The 14742-nt window shown below is 38.1% G+C and overlaps 1 protein-coding gene across 2 annotated transcripts in view; it reads left to right on the forward strand.

Moving 5' to 3' along the window:
• LOC107596772 (chromodomain-helicase-DNA-binding protein 6-like) overlaps positions 1–14742 on the forward strand; it is a 53708-nt gene that overhangs the window by 8292 nt on the left and 30674 nt on the right. The window contains exons 2-3 of one of the 2 annotated variants that reach the window (XM_016287575.1): positions 12598–12869; positions 13272–13529. In XM_016287575.1, the coding sequence (XP_016143061.1) occupies positions 12598–12869; positions 13272–13529 (530 nt within the window). Of the gene's footprint in view, positions 1–12597; positions 13128–13271; positions 13530–14742 lie in introns of both variants that reach the window. The other variant, XM_016287576.1, reaches the window with a different exon arrangement.

Below are 14742 nucleotides of genomic sequence, written 5' to 3' on the forward strand. Positions count from 1 at the left end.
TTCCCACATAGTGACGTAGAAATGTGGGGGCGTGTTAGAACGAGCCGTTTTAGGTAGGCTTGGTTGGCTCTTAACTTTTATAAAGAATATCTCTTTGGATTTGAGACTTTAGTCTTTGCAACTTTACAGATCTTCTTTATGCACCAAGAGCTTGTAACACTCCAAAGAGAAAGGAAAAATTGAAATCGCATCATATGACCCCTTTAAACGACTGCGTTCCCAAACAGCAGCATCCACCTCCAAAAGCAATTACTGCATTCATTGTGTTTCGTCTGCTCGTTCTGAGGTGCAAGTAATTTATTATATAGGAAAATTATTATATTCAGTAGCTTCTCCTACTTTTCTTAGTGATGTATAGTGCCAGTTTATCAGGAAGTGATGATTTTGTTCTCTTTGACTCGTTGGATGGAAACAGTGCTTGTTCGCAAATGTTTTGTGCGATATTCCAATTTTGCGCATAAGTTAAATTCGCAACTTTGGATGGAAACCCGGCTATAGTAAGAGTATAGAGCAGGGGTGGGCAAACCTGGCCCTTCCAGGCCACTTTCCTTCAGAGGTTAGCTCCAACCCTAATCAAACACACCTGGACCAGCTAATCATTGTTTTCAAGACTACTAGAAGGCTACAGGCACGTGAGTCATATCAGGGTTGGATCAAATCTCTGCAGGAAAGTGGCCGAGATGGGCCAAGTTTGCCCATCACTGGTATAGAGCTATAAAAGTAACATGGATAGCATAGCTAAGATTATCTGCTTATGGAAGAATTTGATGAGAACATTTCATAATGAATCCTTTGAATTTTGATTGCAGGCAAATATGAGTTGTGTTGTTGAGATCTCCTCTGAAACTCTAGGAGACACACATGAGATTACAATAGTATATTTTTCAGTAGAAGACATTTGTTTGCTTAGCAAACTTTGCTCTCCTTTGAGTTTCGTTGCTACATATGAGAAAAAATTGATATATTAAATCAGTTTTGAGAGGCTTTTAAGAATCTTTCAGTGCATTTTCACATTTTGACCAGGGTCAATATTAGAATCAGAGATGTGTAAAAAAAAACATCTAGATTCTAATCTCAGTTTTGATGACTTTTGACTTGATAAATTCAAGCTCAAGCCATGAAAGACCTTGCATGCATGTGATTTTAGTGATTGTAGCATGGATAAGGTGTGTTGTTAAATAAACACTTCTGTCGGCTGCAGCATGTTTATGGTTGCCAAGCATCAAAACAGCTTTCCGTGTTATATAGAATGTGCACCTGTGTGCATATCTGCAATTTATGTGCCTTTGAATGTGACTCATCCAATCAGAATTTGTTGTGGTAACTATCCATTTTATAAACTCGGATACTCTTGTCACAATTACTGGTGACTTTTGACTTGAGTTGATGATTCAAAGCAGATAATTTCTTCATAGCCTAAGCTAATAAATAGCTGTTATTTGTTAGGAAAGCATCCAATGGAAGATATCTTGTATTCTTCTTGAAAGGTAATCTTCTGAATCTACCTCCAGTGTTCTCAGAGTTTTTTTATAATGATGGTCAACAACCAAGAAGTTAAACATCTGTTTTGAGTATCTGTTTGACCAAACTGGCCACAGCACCTCAGTTACTCCTGCTCTGAGTTGATGCTTGAGTCAGACGCTCTCTAGAAGTGTAGGTACTTTCAGCGCAGGCTGGCTGGTGCAATGATTGCTGTCCTACAGGTAAATGCTAAAATTTTGAATATAATATCTGTTGGCATGTGGTACGAATATGCTGTCTGCAGCACCTACATGGTATGACTTAAACCCAGTGTAAACTTCGCACACAAAGTTGCAAGAAGTTTAGATGTATAATTTTGGCAATAATCACATTGGCATTCAAGTCCAGTTAATGTGCACCATCTGTGCTTTTTATATTACAGCTTTAGCGTATAGCTCTGCTATTAATTATTGGCTCAGTGTACGTTTGATATCAACACACGTTTTGGGTTATCTAATCACAAGTGGTCAGTCAAAAACTGGTATTAAGATCTAAAAACCTCTCATCTGACCAGCTGGATTCATTGCGGGATGGTATGATGATTTGTATCACTTATACGTCAGTGTTCTAGTGCATATTGATGTCATACATAGTGAAAATTTATTGGCACAAGCTTTTCCAATTTTTATTGATGAACATTTTTAAAAACTTTTTTTGTTTTTATGCATTGCAGACACTCTTCGATGTTGTCTTTTTATATCTGTATTTTTAACAATTTATGCTTGTGTTTTAACATCTCAGAGGATGATCAAATGTTAATATTGTTTTTAATTTAAAACTGGCCACAGCACCTCAGTTACTCCTGCTCTGAGTTGATGCTTGAGTCAGACGCTCTCTAGAAGTGTAGGTACTTTCAGCGCAGGCTGGCTGGTGCAATGATTGCTGTCCTACAGGTAAATGCTAAAATTTTGAATATAATATCTGTTGGCATGTGGTACGAATATGCTGTCTGCAGCACCTACATGGTATGACTTAAACCCAGTGTAAACTTCGCACACAAAGTTGCAAGAAGTTTAGATGTATAATTTTGGCAATAATCACATTGGCATTCAAGTCCAGTTAATGTGCACCATCTGTGCTTTTTATATTACAGCTTTAGCGTATAGCTCTGCTATTAATTATTGGCTCAGTGTACGTTTGATATCAACACACGTTTTGGGTTATCTAATCACAAGTGGTCAGTCAAAAACTGGTATTAAGATCTAAAAACCTCTCATCTGACCAGCTGGATTCATTGCGGGATGGTATGATGATTTGTATCACTTATATGTCAGTGTTCTAGTGCATATTGATGTCATACATAGTGAAAATTTATTGGCACAAGCTTTTCCAATTTTTATTGATGAACATTTTTAAAAAAAATTTTTGTTTTTATGCATTGCAGACACTCTTCGATGTTGTCTTTTTATATCTGTATTTTTAACAATTTATGCTTGTGTTTTAACATCTCAGAGGATGATCAAATGTTAATATTGTTTTTAATTTATAAAAACAATTAATTAACAGTTAACTGCAAAACCATTGCAATTCAACTTATTAGAAATCTACTAAAGCACTCAGGAAGACTGAGGTGCACTTAGCTAAGTTAGGTCTTATGGAATAAACTGAATTACAAACTAATATCTAATGCTTTCTGGCAAGTCCTAAACATTTAATGTTGTTCACAGTTTTTCTGTAGCGTTTTTGGATATGCATGAATATTTCATTATTTTACAGATTAATGTAAATAATCCATGGATATTCGTACAGAAATGACTCGAATCATCATAATATTGGCATTTACACTTGAATCTAAATGTTGTATTGTGTCCTGCAAAATAGCAGTAAAAATTATTTAATGCAACATTAAAGCATAAATTTGCATTTGTAAAGTTTACACTTCTATATCTGTATCATCAAGTAGTGTGCTTTTCCTTAGATTCAAAAAAGTTCCATAAAACACGATGGTAATTCTGAAATCATGTTTTATGGGATTTTCTAAGAGAGGTTAGTATCTTAGTAAGTGAAGAACTTTGTGCATGATGTGTTTGAAATCTGTGGAGATCCCCAGTGTGGACCTGCACATGTCTGATTAGCACTCAGAACATGAAGTTACTTAACCTCCATTCACACCTCATACTTCTAGATGAGGATGTAGAGATGATGGTAATGTTTAACTTAGTTTAACTCAGTTTTGCTTTGTTAATGTTTGATTATAAATCAATGAAATTCCATAGCAATTTCCTATGAAATACAACAGAAGTACTTGTTAAGAAGATGTGAGGTGTAGCAGAAAAAGATATTCACTCAGCAGTTTGCATGATGTGCCTTTGGCATTGTGTTCTATGCATCTGTACAATCTCTCTTCCAGCTTGTTTTGATTTTCAGGCTGGCAACACCCACCTCATCATGCTAATTGTCTAGCAATCATTGGCTGTGTTTTGAAACGTGAGGGGAAAATTATGTCAAAGTTGAACATTACTTCGGCCTGTAGAGTTCAACGCATTGGAGCATGAATCGGTATTTAAATATGCCTTAATGTGTATTCATCTGTGTGGGAAATTTTAGTTAGTCATGATTTAGGAGGGTACAAAAGAGTTCCCATGATGAAAATTTAGTGGTGCACCAAAATCAACAATACAGTATTTTAACAATTTTTATGAGTTCCCTTTTATCATGCATCAGGCATGTCTATGTATTCCTGTGTTCCTGTCTGTTTCAAGACTTTTGAGACCATAGTAATTAGTACAAAGAATCAGTTGTGACATTTATGAGTTGTGAATAAATCCCAGCCAGCGTTGTGATCATGCACCAGTTAGACAGAACATAAATCAATGTCAGCATCACTCAAACGCCTTCTGTCTCTCGTGCTTCCCCCTCGATCACTATTGCTGCATCAGTAAATAAATGTCAATGTTAGACATGGTGTGTTGTAGTAAGGCTTTCCTGGTTTCGAGAAATGTACAGCATTTCTCACCTTTATGTGGAAAACCACCCGAGGACACTTCTGTGAAGCTGTCGGATTGTCGGGCGGATCAGGGAGGCTTTTGGTCTGCTGTCAGGCGCAGCGGATCTAGACTCGGTGCTGGGATTTCTTCAAGTGAAGAATGGCTGTGTGTCAGTAGTCAGTACAGCAATAAAGCAGTTAACTTGGATGGGATAAAATGTCACATTGTCTCTTCAACGGGATTTATGTGTTAGTTGCTTTGACAGTGTGACCACCTTTTTGAGAGAAGCATGTTGGAGACACCAGCAGATTATTGATGACTTAAATAGAATTTAAAAACATTGAAGTTAAGAAAGGCCAAAGAACTGCTTTCACACTTAGACGCTCTTCTGGTAGTTTCATGTCACTCTCATGCAAATAATCTGATCTGCATTTGGATTTGAATTTTGGTGGTGTCAAAATCAAACTAGCCCAATTTAGTTTTTCATTCCCGCACTGCAAGGCCAGTGATTCAAAGGGCACTTCCTAAGCTCCCTAAGAGCTTCATTGTCAGGCCTTTCTGAGGAACCAGCAGGGATTCACACCAGCTTAAACTGTTATTTGATTTTGACCAATTTGAAATCACTGCAGGTTTATAAAGTGATTAACAAGTCAAGGGAGACTTTACAATTGAGTCTAATATTTCTGTCTGTTGTCATTAATCTTGAAGAAAAACGACCACTGTTCCAGTCACTGTTTGAATTTAGGTGAACATGAAATATGATATGCACTCAAAATATACAGTGTAGGGATGTTCATTTCGTTTTTTCCTAACCGACAACCGACGCTCGTTAACCGATTGTTAACCGTTAACCGACAAGATTATTTTAAATTAGAATTTAATTAAATTAGAAAGGATACGTGTCTGTGACCCGTTAAAAAAATACTAACATTTGTTTCCCGGGGATTCATTTTACACACGCAAAAAGCAGCAAACAACAGAACATGAGGATTCACATGGTCATCATATCACATATAACGAATAAATAGGCCTATACGAGAAACATATTTTTACTTAAATAATAAATGAAGAAAATTAAATAAAAACTGCAATAAGTAGCCTAGCCTATATGCAGAGCTTCGGTTCATTTTTGTGCTGCGCGAAAGGAAACAGACGGCAGAAAGCGGCATCCTATTTTTCTTTAGGCTTATTTTACAAAAGCACAAATATTTGTTTTTATTGTGAATGTACACAAATAAAGGCAAACCTTTTACAATTCTGATTATCTTTAGGACTATAAGAAGTAGTTTTTCCACTGTTACAATGAAAAAATTCAAGTGATTGCACCGGCGCCGCCTGCGCGCACTCAGTTAAGAATTGCTACCTTGACAATGCAGCCTGTTCATTATCATAATAAAATAGTCAGTCAAACATATGGGAAAAAAACTATTTAGTAAAAAAAAACGTAGTAAAATCTGTGCCGTTAAGTGTCACAGTACCGCCGTCAAAACATTTTGTTTTACGTGGATATTGGAAAGCGAGTGAAGTACATACTAAATAATAATTTGCCATTCAAATACATTGCGAATACGGAAACATTTGATTTTGTGTGGAATGAGAGACCCAACGTTGGGTTCAGTTTTGTTTTAGCCTAAATGAATTCGTTTTGGCTTGTCGTTTATATTGCTATAGCTTCTTATATTTTTTCATTTTTGTTCTTTTCTAAATACTGTTAATTGAAAGTTGGTTTTCCTGATCCTTTGACCTAAGGGCATCTGTACATATACAAGTACCTCAAGTGTGTGACGGAAATGTTACGCCCCATACTGTGATGGAGCGACAAGACAAAAACATTAAAAAGCCCATTATAAACGAGGCATTTGTTGCATCCAGTGGGGACATAATTACTGATTATAATGACTTGTACTGTCTTTTTATGCGTTGCGTTGCATCGCACCGCGTAACCATAAAACCATGTCTGCATTTGTGATCGGAGAAACGACAAACAACAAGCGCTACTCTACACTGCTCAAAACTCGCGTTTGAATCGTAAGTGACAAATTCTTTAAATATGAAAATGTACTTGCAGTCTGTGAGTCAGAACAGCCAGCATTGTAGTCTACTCTTCCAGGATCAGGAAACAGTCCTCCATAAAATGTGCTGCACACATCTGAATATTTGGGTTGAACTGTTCTGGAACAGTGTTGTAAATACAACTTAACCACTGATTTCTAGTCGTGTCCTCTTTTGGAAGGCCAAATAATGTAGTTTCGCTTTCACAACGAAACACAGCGTCACACACGGCGGCCTTGAGTGAGCGGCGGCCGGCCGCCGGGCTGGACTCCACTTCGTCCACGGTGAAAGCCGATCCGGCGATCCACAGCACGAAGTTGATGTATTTCCTCAGCGACCAGCACGGATCAGCTTTGGGCATGACGAAGCGGATATCGTCCTCTTTTGGAAGGCCAAACAAAGTACTTTCGCTTTCACAACAAAACACATAGCGTCTCCGTGAGTCACGACATGGCAGCGGCGCCAACAACAATATTACAGCGAGAATAAAAGTTACGCCTTCTTTCTGTGCGTGAACATTTGGGCGGTGTTATGCAAATCTTCCCAAACAGTGACGTAGACATGTGGGGGCGTGTTTAAACGAGGCATTTTAGGAGGGTGTGGACAAGTCTTAACTTTTATAAAGAATATCTCTTTGGATTTGAGACTTTAGTCTTTGCAACTTTAGGGGTCTTATCTATGCATGAACAGCTTGTAACACTCCAAAGAGAAAGGAAAATTAGAAATTGCATCATATGACCCCTTTAATGTATGTGCACTACTGTTCACAGTTTGGGGTCAGTTAGATTTCTTTTTGAAGAAAAAAATCCTATTATGGTTGCCCTGAAAATATTAACATTTACAGCTCTTTTCAACATTGATAATAATAAATGCATTTGAGACTTCTTTCAAGAACATAAAATCTTACAAACCCCAAACTTTTGAACGGTAGTGTAAATAAGTAAATGCATTTATAATGGCTGAGTTGGAGCAGATAGTAAAGGAAAAGCAGTTAAGTGTCCATCATACATGTGAACTCCTTATTATTTTGTTTAAAAGCATCTCAGGTTGCACCTGAGCCCACTTGATGTTACCACTTTATGTAAAATAAAAACACATCTCAATGCTTTCACTGTTTCTTATTTCCCTCCCTGTTCTAGCCAGTACTCCTCTAGATAATGTTTGAAACTTTGTATTTTTGTCACCTCTCATGTTATTGCCTCCTTAGGATGAATCACTTTGTTATATTCATTTTTATTTTGCCCTCATTTGACCTTTTTTGTAAGTAAGTGTGTCGTGATTATACTTTGCTTTACACTGTAAAACTCTTATCTTTTACATGTTTTTAAAGACGCGTACAGATGTACATCCATGGCCATTGTGTTGTGTCTTTTGCTGTTTTTCTGAGCATCCTGTCATGAGCACCACATGTTTTAGGTGACATGTCAGGTTAAAAATACTCCAACTTTTCTTGAGACCCCTGCCATCTATTCTTCTGTCTAGGTGTTTTGAACACAAGAACACATCCTTTCATTTTCATTGAATAGACGGTGTCCTACGCATCTGCCTGTCACCATCCAAGTATGCAATTCGTTTTTTGTTTTTGTCTGAAACCACGAGCAAAACGATAGACTTTTTTTTAGGGAGGCTTAAAGGACCAAAACAGTTCATTCTTATATTATTATGCTTTTTGTTATTGCAGTTAGCGTGACCGCTGTCGTGCATTTGATGGAGAGGTGGATGCATGTTAGCGGGAGCGATGTGTGTGCATGTTTTATAAAGCACGTTTGAGCAAGGTGTGTTCGGGTTTGGAGCTGGCATTGACTGAACTACAGCTGGCGCGTTTGGGAGTTGGTATTGATTCATAGGGAATTTGATTGCAAAGTGTGTATGTGTGTGCGCTTGCGGTTGGCAGATTTGCCTGGCAAGCATGCATACTGCAGCACGTCACGGGAATAGTCTGCAGTGTTTGCGCATGCTTATGTGAGAGAATGTATGCACGCTTCCAAGCACTTGTACATATGGGTTTGCGTGCATAAGCGTGTGATGCATAGATAGAGCGTTCGAAAAAGAACAACGTAAGGGCAAAAGTGAAAAGGGCAGTTGCAGGAAGTTGTCTTTTACTCTTTCTGTTCCATTCTGATATCACTAGTATTACTTTCAAGAACAATGAGGTTGATGCTTTTTAGACCTCAGAAAGGAAAGGGTTACCACGGAGACTGCGCATTTACGTTCCCGCTTCCCACAGCTTGGTCCCGAGCCTGTTGCCATGACGACGGCCCTGATTCCAGCCCGCTTGCTTAGGAAAGCATGTGATTCATTGACATTATCCCCATACCTGCCTGCAGTCGCATGCTCTGTCGGGGAGCGCGTGTATGTATGTGTGTGTGTGCGTGTGTCTGCCTGCACATGCGCGCGCTGTTCCACATGTGTACTGCAATGCTAGGCGCAGTTAAAAATAAACGTGCTTTGCGGAATAAGAGGTACAAAGCTAAATGTGTACCAGAAACACAAAGCTCACATACAGCAGTGAATTCTGTTTACTTCATGCATGCTTTTTCCTTTAGGAGGAGGAGAACATTTTTGTTTAATCTGCCCTTTAAAGTCTCGTTGCTTGGGCATTTTATGGTTTCACTAGGGTGAAGAGATTTTTCCGTCTCTTATTTATGATTGTGCACACGTAAATAGGGTTTCAGATGAAGTGAGTGTGAACAGGGATTGAATACATTATAAAGCTCATTCACTTTGTGTCTTAAAATCGCCTGTATTACATGCATTGCCTTGGTTAGGGCATTTTAAAACTTGAGTGCTCTTTAAAAGAGCTGTAAATGGATTAAAAAGTGAACTGAGTGAAAAAGAACCCAGTTAATTTTGCATTCACTCTGTCCTTGGCCTTGAAATTGAAAGTGGACTCAGATCTCTCTCTTTTTTTAAGTACCTTTTAAGTAGGGGTGCTCCGATTGATCGGCTACCGATCACTATCGGCCGATAATCGCGTTGGGATGTTTAATCGACGGTCTCTATAAAGGCTGATCTAAAAAAAATGATCTCAAGCTGATGACGCGCCTGCTGTGTGAGGTTTGGCACGACATGCAGCGGCACCGTCTCAGTCTTTGTCCGGCGTGGGTAAAATAATTATAATGCTGAAGGTGAGGTACAATTCATATTTCTTCATTAAATAATTTATAAAGTAATTTGAAAACTTTCTGTGAGACATAATTTCACAAACAGCGCGAGTGAATGACCACACAAGCTCTTTCTCTCTCTCAAAATGCTCAAATGGCTTCAGATCACATAACGTCTGCACTATAAGTGAGCTGGACACTACACAGGAATTATCACTTGCACAATCGAGGCAGTGTGTTATCGTCACTAAAGTTTATAAATTGCATTTCTTTTTAATTCTTGCCGGGGTTTAAACCATTCAGCGCTCGCGCGCTCTCCTGGAGACATCATGCACACTCAAAGCGCACACACATAATGCCAGGTTCACACATACTCCGTTTGCATTGCGTATGCGGTGCATATTTTTTCCAAGCTCATGTTAACGGATTAAAGCGTGCACACTGCACATGGTTGCGGTCCGGCAGTGCGTTCCAGGAGCCATGCGTCTGCAGCAGTGCAGAGATAGTTTCCGCTGCACACACTGAACTAAAGTGACAGCGCATTGTTTGCGGTAAATATGAACATGGATTGACACGAAAATGTAGTAATTACACCATAAATGCATACAATTAAAGTCTACTGTGTTTCACAGTCAACACATAAGCTATGACTTTTTTCCTATGTTTAAAGGCAAAGAGCACTTTTAGATAAACAAGGCAATAATAGATGGCACTTAAGGAGGTAGGAAAACAAAGTTCTTTATAAACCGCAGGATTGCTTGTAATAAAGATTTAAATGCAAAAGAAAAGGCAGTAGAGCTGAGCTGACTGCTTCTGTCAGTGGTAAGTTTTCATTTAGAATGTTTGTGATAATGTAAGAAAAGTAGTTTAAATGTTTTGCCACTTGCTTGAGCAACTTAATATAAATGTAGAATTAAATGCAAAAGTATTGAATAATGTGTTTCTTATATTTATTGCATTTAAACACGTCTATTAAAGATTTTATTACTGTACTGTGTAAAAAAAGAATCACAATGCTGAAAAAGCATTTTAAGTAACAATGTTTGGATTTGAAAACAAAAGAATGGATAAATGTTGTGTTTGTAGTAAACAGCCACGGATCAGTTGCAGACTCCTGTGTGAAAGCACAGTGAGCACCTGCTGCTTTTGCACCGCTTACATGGACTGCATACGCACTGCAAACAGAGTATGTGTGAACCTCACATTCAGCTCACGAAATCAGGCTTGTGCTGCGTGTAGGCTATTGTGCAACGATTGCACGATTGTCAAAACAAAAATGCAGTGCATGATCAAACATTAAAGAGCAGGTCATATGGTATTTTAAAGTGTCCTAGTATTGTATGGAGTCACCTACAACTGGTTTAAATGCATCTAAGGTCAGAAAACATTGTAATTTTCTCAGAATATACATTTAATATTAGAGTCATTTGCCAATTATTTCGAAACGATTCGTTCTGAGCAAACCCCTCCCTTCCATAAGCCTACTCTGCTCTGATTGGTCAGCTGGCCAAGCCTGTTGTGATTGGCATAGAGAGAAGTCCTTGAGCAAGTTAGCGAGCACTACCATTGACAAAGCACCTTTACATAGAACAATAACATAGTGCTCCAATCCGTTTTTATAATAATGACATAAAATACAAAAACACTTATGCAAGGCGAATCGTGCCCACAGCTAAAGTTTAGCTGCTAAACTGTGAACACTTAAAACAATAATGATGGATTATCGTTAGCCGAGTGCTAAGGTGACTAACTGATGAAACGATACAGTTTGTAAACCAAAATATGTCTACTGTAATGTTTGAAGAACGACAGACAAAAGACGCTCTGTCTTAACTTTTAATCAGAACGCAGAACAGCTGTATCACAGGCGCACCAGCCTAACTAACTCGCTCGTCTCTCCCACATTAACCCTATAACTGGCGGTGCAGCAAAATAAACAGCAATTTCACAATGATTATAAAGTCTGTGTGCTGTACTACATTCCTTATTATTAAAACGAAGTAATTAGAACAATGTCAGTCTACATTAATCGACACATTCTTTGGAAATAGTGGGTTCACAGCAAATTTTCTGAACTACTTCAGTAAGACGCTAGGTGCTTTACCTGGAAATCTAAAGCTGCACTAGGTATACATCACATATTAGCACAAAAACTTGATATTTTGAGCACTCAATTGAAAATGTACACATAACGTATCAATCGTACTTACAGGTTGTGGTTCGGAGAGCTTGTTAGCCCAAATTCAGAAGATTAGAAGCCAATGAAGATAACAACCAAGATTAGAGAAGCAGTCCTTAGTAAAATGACATGCACGCAACAAAAGGTTCGAATTGTATTTCTGTGGTATCCTTGAACACAGCGTCTTCTCAACATGATGTAAACACACTAACTAGCGGAAGTGTTTGTGGGCAGGTCAGACTCTGTTCGTATTTCGCGGGCAGGCGGGGATTATGCAAATGTGTTACCCAGTGACGTATCCCGGTAACAGGCAAAAGATTCGTAAATATGACGACTCGTTAAGGCGATTCAGAATCGACTCTCTTTTGAGAGACAATATCTTTATTTATCATGCACTTTTTTGATTAACAACTTTGCAGATTGTTTTCATTTAAGGATAACTACGTTATAAACTGTAAAAGAGATATTTTTCAAAAACCCGTATGACCTGCTCTTTAAGGTGAGATAGATATATATATTTTTGAAAAATGTGAAAAGTGAAATGAAAGTGCCCAAAACTTTCTTTTTTTTTGATACCCAGCAAACTGGAAACCCATGATGGTTTTAACTGGTCAAATCTGAGCTAGATTAGCTACTCTACGCAGTTTATAATGTGAACGTCTGTTTTATAAAGTTGATTGGTTTTCCAGTGATTTTGGGTTAGTTTAACTATGAATTGAATGTCTGGATGAACAGTCTTAAGTAGTCTGTTTTAAACAACACAAATAATGTTTAAATAAAGAAATGAATTTTAATTCAACTCTTGTTTTTCCAGATGTCTGCCACCCATGTACTAAAGCACACTCCATCCGCTGCTGCCTCAAATGCCTCTGACCAAAACGCACAAACTACATTTCCCATCGGCCTCTTGGGCAAAGAACAGTTACGAATCATTGGAGGGCCGCCCAATCACTGCATGGCTCACCCAAAGCACTCTGGGTTACGGGAGGCGGGACCTGCTGCCAGCAGTCACGGTCTCCGCCCTTTATCAATCAACAGCGAGGAGGACGATGGAGGGGGCGGGACCAGGGTGAAGAAGAAACGAAGGAAAAAAGACAAGAAAGAGTCAGAGTGGCACAAAGATGAAGAGAGCAACACTAAACCAAAGAGAAGGGAGCAAAAGGAAGGGAAGGAGCTTCTTGCGAGAAAGGCAAAGGTGGCGAAGGAACAAAAGGATCATAAGAAGAGGGAGCCAAAAGCCCAAAAAGAGGTCAAAAAAGTCAAGAAAGGTCAAGATGTAAAAGTGAAAACACAGGCCAAGAACACTGCAACACATCCTCCCTCCAAAAGAGGGAGGAAGCCAAAGTGAGTAAAAAAATACAGAATTGTAATTTTTGGGTGAAATATTCCTATAAATGTACAAACACTACCGTTAAAAGGGTTTTTTAGTGTTTTTGAAAGATGTCTGTGATGCTCACCAAGGCAGCATTTATTTAAGAAGAAACGAAGGAAAAAAGACAAGAAAGAGTCAGAGTGGCACAAAGATGAAGAGAGCAACACTAAACCAAAGAGAAGGGAGCAAAAGGAAGGGAAGGAGCTTCTTGCGAGAAAGGCAAAGGTGGCGAAGGAACAAAAGGATCATAAGAAGAGGGAGCCAAAAGCCCAAAAAGAGGTCAAAAAAGTCAAGAAAGGTCAAGATGTAAAAGTGAAAACACAGGCCAAGAACACTGCAACACATCCTCCCTCCAAAAGAGGGAGGAAGCCAAAGTGAGTAAAAAAATACAGAATTGTAATTTTTGGGTGAAATATTCCTATAAATGTACAAACACTACCGTTAAAAGGGTTTTTTTAGTGTTTTTGAAAGATGTCTGTGATGCTCACCAAGGCAGCATTTATTTTATCAAAATTACAGTAAAAACTTTAATATTGTGAAACATTGTTACAATTTAAAATAGCTGTTTTCTATTTTAATATATTTTAAAATGTAAATTATTCCTGAGATGCAAAGCTATATTTTCAGCATCATAGCTGTTTTCTATTTTAATATATTTTAAAATGTAAATTATTCCTGTGATGCAAAGCTATATTTTCAGCATCAATATTCCATTCTTCTGTGTCACATGATCCTTCAGAAATCATTCTAATATGCTAATTTGCTGCTCAAGAAACATTTCAGATTATTATCAGTGTTGAAAACAGTTTGGGAACCATGCTTTCTTTGATGATCATGAAGTTTAAAAAAAACAGCATTCACTGTGAATTTTGATCAATTTAGTGTGTTTTTGCAGAATAATTTCTTTAAAAAAATATTCACTCAGTATTTTGGCCTAACAGTGGAATACTACTGAATATGTGCTTTATAGCAAGACCATAATGGCGGGCATATTTAGCACACTTGGTGCCTCATTTCCTAAGAGATGTCTCAAAGAGAGGGCAAAAATAATTTTAGTTGTTGACTAACAAATGTCGCCTGACCAAAAAAAAGTCTAATTTCAGTAAATTGCATCCTTTGCATGTGACAATTTTGCATGTATTGTCTTGTTTGCTTGTATTGTTCTTGCTAAGCTCAATCACAGACCTTTTCATGTCTTGATTGGGTGAAATGTGATACAGGGATTGTGGGAGTTACAAGGTGAATGTAGGTACTTGTGGGTTTCCAATTTGAAGCCAAGCACACAAATGAAACCTGCAACCACGTGAAGGGCTCTTTGACCTTTTTGGCTATTTTTTCTAGCATATTTGGAGAAGTAAAGATACATTTTATGCATGCATTCAAAAGGTACTCAAATATGTAATTTTCTTCAGGGTTGCATTAAACAGTCCAATGCCACAATGATGGCACTAAATGGCCTTATGAACACAGTTTATGCCAATCATCTTTTGTCATTGGATACATTCCCGTTTTAAACTTCCTTACCCACTTTGTGGTTCCCTCTCAGCACTTGTTTTTCTGAAAGTAAAGCATTGAAATGCAATTTTA

Source organism: Sinocyclocheilus grahami, unplaced genomic scaffold (assembly GCF_001515645.1).
Source record: "Sinocyclocheilus grahami isolate Dianchi unplaced genomic scaffold, SAMN03320097.WGS_v1.1 scaffold223.1, whole genome shotgun sequence".
Taxonomy (NCBI): domain Eukaryota; kingdom Metazoa; phylum Chordata; class Actinopteri; order Cypriniformes; family Cyprinidae; genus Sinocyclocheilus; species Sinocyclocheilus grahami.